Source organism: Hakea prostrata, chromosome 9 (genome assembly GCF_041222555.1).
Source record: "Hakea prostrata isolate BN-2017 chromosome 9, UWA_Hpros_2, whole genome shotgun sequence".
In the NCBI taxonomy this organism is placed as follows: Eukaryota; Viridiplantae; Streptophyta; class Magnoliopsida; order Proteales; family Proteaceae; genus Hakea; species Hakea prostrata.
In genome coordinates this window covers 14,578,426-14,585,610 of record NC_142608.1, presented here as the reverse complement: position 1 = coordinate 14,585,610, position 7,185 = coordinate 14,578,426, and the positions used below count along the sequence as shown (strand labels likewise).

Here is a 7,185-nt window from a genome sequence, read left to right as displayed (position 1 = left end):
TTAAAAGTCTTATCTAAAATGCAATTATTAAAAACACCCAAAATACTCCTCTACAGCCTAGTTCAAATACCTGGATTTGGGTTTTGGGTTGATTCATTGAGTATCTAGGAAGTACTGACCCTCATTTAATTGAGGTTACATCAGACAAACAAAATCTAAATTACCCCCAAAAAACCCACATCAAACCAGTTTCGTCCGGATCAGGGTTTCCAAACTAGAACATGCTGGTCCAACCAATCAAGTGTTACAGCATCAACAGCCTTTCTTCTTTCCTCTATTTCCCCCATGTCTATATTGTTCTATGTATTCAGTTCCATCAATTCATTCCTTCCACATAAGTCAACACCTGGTTTTTAGAAAGTTCTCATCCATCTTTCTCATATCACTTCTCCCTTGTGACCACTCAGTTTCATATTTTACGGTTCTAGTAATGATATCAATCTCTTGGTTTCTGGTTTCAAACGGGAGTTATAGCCTTGAGAAACAGATCCATATCAGACTGGATGAGTTTGGTAAGGTTCTGCTCACTCTAGTATAAGTAGTTGATTTTCTGTCATAATATTCCTATTTCCCGAAAGGGCTATCACTAATAGGGAATTTAACAGGTACCTACCCTGAGGTAAGGTGTAATCCCTCTTTCACCCATAAACTTCCACTATTTACACGCACCTCCCATGCTTTCCAAACTAATAGATTACCAAGCCCACTCCATTAGACGCTTTTGTCAAACAAAGGTGCTAGGACTATTTTAAGACTCTTTTATGACCAATATGCCCACCATTAATTTTTCCTCCTCTTTTTTTCATCTTCTTCTATACTTCCAACACACCCCCCACTCACTTTGGTGCATCACCCTCTATTGGTGTAGTAAATCAACCATGACCATGACCACCACCTCTACTACCACTACCCTGTTAAACTTTGTCCAGATTGATCCTTGATTTTCGACTGCTAGTTCCTACAGTCCCTCCAGAATAATTGAAGTCTTTGAGAGAGCCAAGTACAGAAGAACTTGACATCAAGATCAGAATTGAGGTAACACAGAAATATCATTATTTCTGGCAGGAAATTCTCCAGAAAATCAACTGAAACTTGTCATAAATTACTGTCTCCAATGCATCCCATGAGGGTACCTCCACAAAACTTGCACTCTCTCCCCTTCGCATTCCAGCCCCTCCCTCTTCCCTAGCTCACAGCAAACCCTCCCGCACCCCCTCCCCTTCATCGCCAACATCCCCAGCCCCCTTCTAAGCCCTGCAGCACCCCTAGGACCCTTCCCCCATCAACTTTAGTTCATCCCTACCCTCCCCTAACCCTAAACCCTCAGTACAGTCCATCCCGCTTCTCCTTTCTACCTCCTCCTCCAGTCTGTGGCAGCTTAGGAAACCCTAAAATCCCAATTGCAGAAGTTTTCCAAGCCCTAGAATACCTATAACTCCCAAACCTCAACTCCAACAGCCCACTCTTTTAGGATTCTTGACCTAAACGCTAGCCCAAGCCAAGAAGCCCAAACCCTTTAGGACTCTTCAAACACATCCTAAACCATCTAGGACTGACATAAACTTATCAGACTTAACCACAAATTACAAAAGCCTAACAACAGCCCCCTCCTAAGCCCAACCCTAAAACAGCATTCTTTAAAGCCCTAGCCTGGAATCCCAGATCTTAAATTCAAGTACAGCAGTAGCCAAAACCCAAGGCCCTCCTATTCAGCTTCTAACCCTTAAAATTATGCCTAGCCTTATTCCCAAGGTCTGAAACTGATATTACAACAAGGTTAAAAGATTCTCAGCATACAATTCATTGTCTCTAAGCCTGGCTGAACCCATCTTGGGTACTCTTTAGTTATTTGAAATCCTAATTCCTCCAAGAAATCTCCTATTAGACAGCTGGTACCCTGGGAGAGGATCCTGGAGTGAACCCAATCTAGGGCATAATCCTAAAACTCATGCACAGACAGACTCCCTTTCTGCAATTCCTCTCTGCAGCCCTTCACGAGGAAACATAGAGAGTTGCAGCAGCTGAAGCCCCAGCACTGGCTCCTGCCTTCTTTCTCTAACAGAGATTTGAACAATGGTTCCCCTTTCATCTTTTCCCTTTCCTTTTGTTTCCAAAACAATCAGTTAAAGAATTAATAACAAATAAATAACCTACTGGATATCTCATGCCTATTTGAAAGTCATGGTGAGCCAGGAAGTTGATCCTAGGAAACCAAATATACACATTTCCCAGTTCCTCTCTATGGTTCTTTCAATTTGTCTATTCCTCCACATAACTTTCAGAAGATTCAGAAGCTCATTGTGATTTCAAGCTTCTGAAGATCAGTTATCATGATGCCCAAAATAACCCAAAATGAGATGCAAAAAATTGACTTCATTTTTTCCAAATCAAGATTAGGATAATGGAAGTGGTTGGAAATCACATTAGCAAAATGCAGTGGGTTCATTAAACCACATAAGCAACGTGCAGCAAGTGAGGTTTTTCTTGCGAGTTGCCGGACACCTCTAATGTATTTATGCTCCAACAAAGAAAATATCACTAGGAATCAAATTGTACTGACGGAACTATTAAGTCAAGGGGAAGTGTGTTGGAATCGGATCTCTCCCGTCGGGGGGCGGCCCAGGCCTACCACAAACCAGTGGGTCCCACTGGGAAAAGTTTTTTTTTCCAAAAAGTATTTTTCACCGTGGACCCCACTGATATTTGTGGTCAGGAAGCATCGGGGTTGCTGATCCGGACTCGTGTGTTAGCAGGTCACACCTACTGGGTCTCCCTTGTATTTGAGGTACATCAGACACACTCCCTCCCTTGAAACAGTTTGCAGCTGCTCCCAAGCATTCAAGCATTCCTCCCAAGCTTCTTCCATTGTAAGACTGCTCTTCGTCTGCTCTCCCTTGTTGTACAAACAGAACAAGCTGATGAGAGGAGTGGGAATAGGAACGACTGGAATTGATAACCCATCTTGGGTTTTGATCCTGGAGCTGAGAAAAATTAAGACTAAGGCTTGGAAAAGACCCCGGGGGGGGGTGCAAATTAGGGAAGATGATGTGAGAATATTCTCCATCTGATTCCTCTTTTATGTTCAATTTAAAAAAATCTAATATTTTAACAAAATAGGTTTATTTTAGCATGAAGGGCATTTTCATAAATAATTAGCCAATTATGACATTTTCAGTTAACAGCTAGCAGAGTGGATTTAGTAATCAATTAGTTTGGAAAGCAATTGAGGCACATGTAAAATAGTGAAACTCGATAGGTGAAAGTTGAATTGCACATTACCTCGACGGAGGTACATCTAAAATTTCCTTTTTTCTATTGTTTTTTTCTGAAGATTTTAACTTTATTTCATATCTAACATATCCTACTCTGTTGTTCAATCCTCGACTATTAAATTCCAATTTCCAAATTGAATCTGTAGTTTTTTTTTTTTTTTGTCTAATTTTTCTCTTGGAGTTCCACATGCAGTTTGAATTCTTTTAAACTCTAATTTTCTTGAAGCACATAGGTTCACTAGTTACTTCAATTTTTTCTTTATTTTTCCCACCTTTTAATATGATGAGTTCTATTTTTGGGATTAGAGGGATCTTTGGCTGGTTCATGGGTGACATTTGTCTCTCTTCTATCGCTGTACAACTTCATAAATTAGTTTTTTTATTTATTATTTATTTTTTTAATATAATGCTTACTCTGTACTCCTAGCGGGAACTTGTTATTACTTGGGAGAAGAGGAACTTATTTTTCAGAGTCTTACTGCAGACATGTAATCTGTCCATCATAGTTATTTCTCCCAAGAATTTACTTCAAAATTCAAATTCATTCAACCAGTGAGAGGATTGAATAGGGGGTGGTGAAAGAAAGACCAGAACTCCATATAGCAGAGAAAAAACTTCAAAGCTGCCCTAACAAAGTACCAAGACAGATAACCAGTTTAGTCGATTCTTAACAAATCAGTCTGCAACATAACAGAAGTGAATCATAAACCAAAGAAATCTAACACCAGATCAAAAGACTAACCAAAACAATGACATAAAAACATCTGGGTGGAAATTGCACATGGGAATATCCAACCCGTTCAAGTTTACATAAATTTGTGCAGCCAAAACTCCCTGAGTTTATCAGAAAATGAGTGCAAGGATTCTTTTCTATTACCCAATTACAACGATGTACCCAGAACCACAAAATATCATTAGTATACTAGAGGGATGAATTTGTACTTAACCTTCCTTGTATACTCCCTGTATCTCTCCCCAAATGTATCAACCATCAGAGCCTCCTCCATTTCAGCCTTCTGATTGTAGTACACCAAACAGACCACAAGAACAAAAAGCAAACTCAATGGCGCCCTGAGTGCAGCAAAATAAGATGCGAACAGGAGCATTGTTGACGCATATATTGGATGCCTAACCCACCTATATGGTCCAAACTGCACAACAGCTGTTGGCACCACCACTTTCTCTGAATAGTTGGCAAGATACAACGTGGAATGATATTGCATAAATAGTACCATCATAATCAAAACCCACAATCCTAAATTGCTCCATCCACCTGGAATAAGGTGTAATTCTGGCCCTTCTGCTGCAGCAAGCCAGTGTCCAGCCATGACTCCAGTACCAAAGAGAAGACGATTCCAATTGGGAAGAACCACATCCCATTTGGGGTCATGTTGACGAGCATAGTAATCCCCGTATAGGCGTTTCCTGACACTGACATTGAAGAAGAAAAAATAATGGTAGACAAAGAAAAAAACAAAAGGCCATCCCTCAAGGAACCCATTAAAATGAGCAGGTGGGACTAGAGTAAGCCAGGTGATTGTTGAGGTCACTATCACAAGCTGTTCAAAGATACTGGCATCTCCTTTAATGTGCTTTTGAAGGCAATAAAGACCATAGATTGCCAAAGTAATGGCCACAAACCATGGCCAGAACAGCCACGTCCAACTGAAGTACATCCAAAAGAAGGGATTCAGTAGGAGATATACAGTCCATTTTGCTGTGGCTATGGAGAAGGACAAAATTGCAGACCATTTGCAGACTTCAAGAGGGGTGAGATTCAAAAGTCTGTTTTTCAATGAAGCCAGAGAAAGATTTCCAAAGATTTCTGTTATTGAGTTCTTGAACCCAGAGCTGGAGGTGTTGGAATATGAACATCTACCTGAGTGGTTTTCATTCCTTGTCAGTATTGTTGGTAATGGTGATACAAGGAAAGAGCTTCTAGAAGTTTTGACAAATGGATCCTTTATTTTATGGTCTGTGGTGTTAGGAAAAGTGTATCTAAAGGGGTTTACAAAAGACTTAAGGGTTTGGGACTTTGAAAATCGGTGAATATGTAGATTGGCTTGCAGGTGCTCAATTTTGTGTCTCAAAGGGACTCTGCAGTGATTGGTTAGGGAGAATCCAAAAGGACTGCTAGACGAGTGGAGGCAACTGAGGGGGTCTGCATGGCAGACTTGAGTGAAAGATCCAAACAGGAACCAGCATAAGATAATCCAACTAGAGAAAAGTTCATATATGTCAGCCCTTGAGTCCAATTTGCAGGCATGTGTTTGAGTTTTGATCCATGAGTCCACTTATTATGCCCCTGTGATGTGACAGATAGAACCATAATTAGTTAAGACGAGAACAGCAATAATGTTGGTGTTTAGTGCAGAAGTATTTTAAACATATCAACACTTGAATGGAGAGTCAAAACTATGGTTAAATATGTCGAGCAGAAAAAGCATGCAAAAGGATAATATGTGTTTAATCATTTAATCATTTAAATTTAACAATACAATTTCCAAAGGAAACAAAAATAAAATGGCATAAATTGGTTAAAGTAATAGGCAATGTAATGTATTTTATGAATCACAAAAACAATAAATGATATAACCAATCTGAAATCAGAAAGTAATACCAATATAATCTAGCCATGTCCTTAACATAATAGTAAATCACATAACCAAGATTAAATTTCCAAGGACTTAACCACATCAATCCAAAAATCTTACCAAATAAACAAACGTCTCCCAAAACATATATGCCAGTAAGATTGGATGTATATCAAGCCATTCAACCTCTGAAACTGACACATTGACATATAAACAAAAATTCAGCAGAACCAGAATGTTAAAGACTTTTTCTTGGGGTTGAACCAAATCTCAGAGGAAATTGTTCATTGCCCAACTGATACGGTTTACAAGTATTCAAAGACCTTGTTAAATTTTTTTCCCCATAAAAAAAGAAAAAAACAGGTTTCCTGCAGAGCATTACTTTTTCTTATGGATAAATTAAGGTAATCAATTAGTCATCTTATTAAACTATCTTAAAGTGGTTAGGATTCAAAGAGTTAAAAGAACTTTGAAGTTTTGTTTCCCCAAAGGACATTATCCAAGATTTCATTAATACCATCAACGCCTGCAACTGACGAGAAGGACTAGCAAGAACCCGTAAAGCTTAACAAAATCCCAAACTCCCAATAAACCCAGATTGAGATGAGGAGGAAAATTGCAGCCACCCCATAAAACCGTCAGATAGATAACATGGGAGACTAACCAGATTCCGGCCAAAATCCACATCGTCATCAGAACTCGGTGACAAACCAAGCGAGGAAGCAATTTGACAACAATAATCACAAATTCAATAAGAAGAGAACGGGAAAAGACATACCTACAGGAAGTTCCTCAATGTCGGTTCGAGCATAAAGAACCAACGCTGGACTGGACCTGAGAATGCTGCCCGCCTGGGAGACACCAGTGTGAGATACTTTAGCAGCTCTGGTTTGGGGACTTGGGGTTGTCCGCAAGAGAGAAGAGAGAGATGAGAACGGCTGGATATCGGATCCGGGTAACCTATCTTAGATTTGGTTCTTTTTAGAAAACAGTATCTGATCTGGGATTTAGTTCATTTGGGCTTCTGGCCCAAGTGAGCCCATGGGCTTTGCTTTTCAGTGATGAACACCGGGGCCCAAAAGCTTTGATGTTGCGGAGTTGGATTGATGTGGACCCACTGAGATGAGGACCGTCCTTCCTTCACATCATTTTTTTCCCAGTACAAAAGTGTAGGACCCACGATCTCTCCACTGAGAAATCAGATTTCTAACCATTCTATTAACCTTTCCTTCACATCATCTCATCACATAAAAAAGAAACCATTGGATGTCCATTAATTCATTGGTTAGAGTTCAGAAGTAAGACCACCTAATATGTGG

The 7,185-nt window shown here is 39.8% G+C and overlaps 1 protein-coding gene across 1 annotated transcript; it reads right to left on the bottom strand.

Annotated features, from left to right (window-relative positions):
* Window positions 1-3,680: 3,680 nt before the first annotated feature.
* LOC149004792 (protein C-terminal S-isoprenylcysteine carboxyl O-methyltransferase) lies at window positions 3,681-6,069 on the bottom strand. Its single transcript, XM_089135718.1, has 2 exons — window positions 6,000-6,069; window positions 3,681-5,565 (listed from the first exon to the last, which is right to left on the bottom strand). Exons 1-2 carry the CDS (start codon window positions 6,067-6,069, stop codon window positions 4,187-4,189), a joined length of 1,449 nt encoding a protein of 482 aa, XP_088991844.1. The 3' UTR covers window positions 3,681-4,186.
* Between the last annotated feature and the right edge of the window lie 1,116 nt (window positions 6,070-7,185).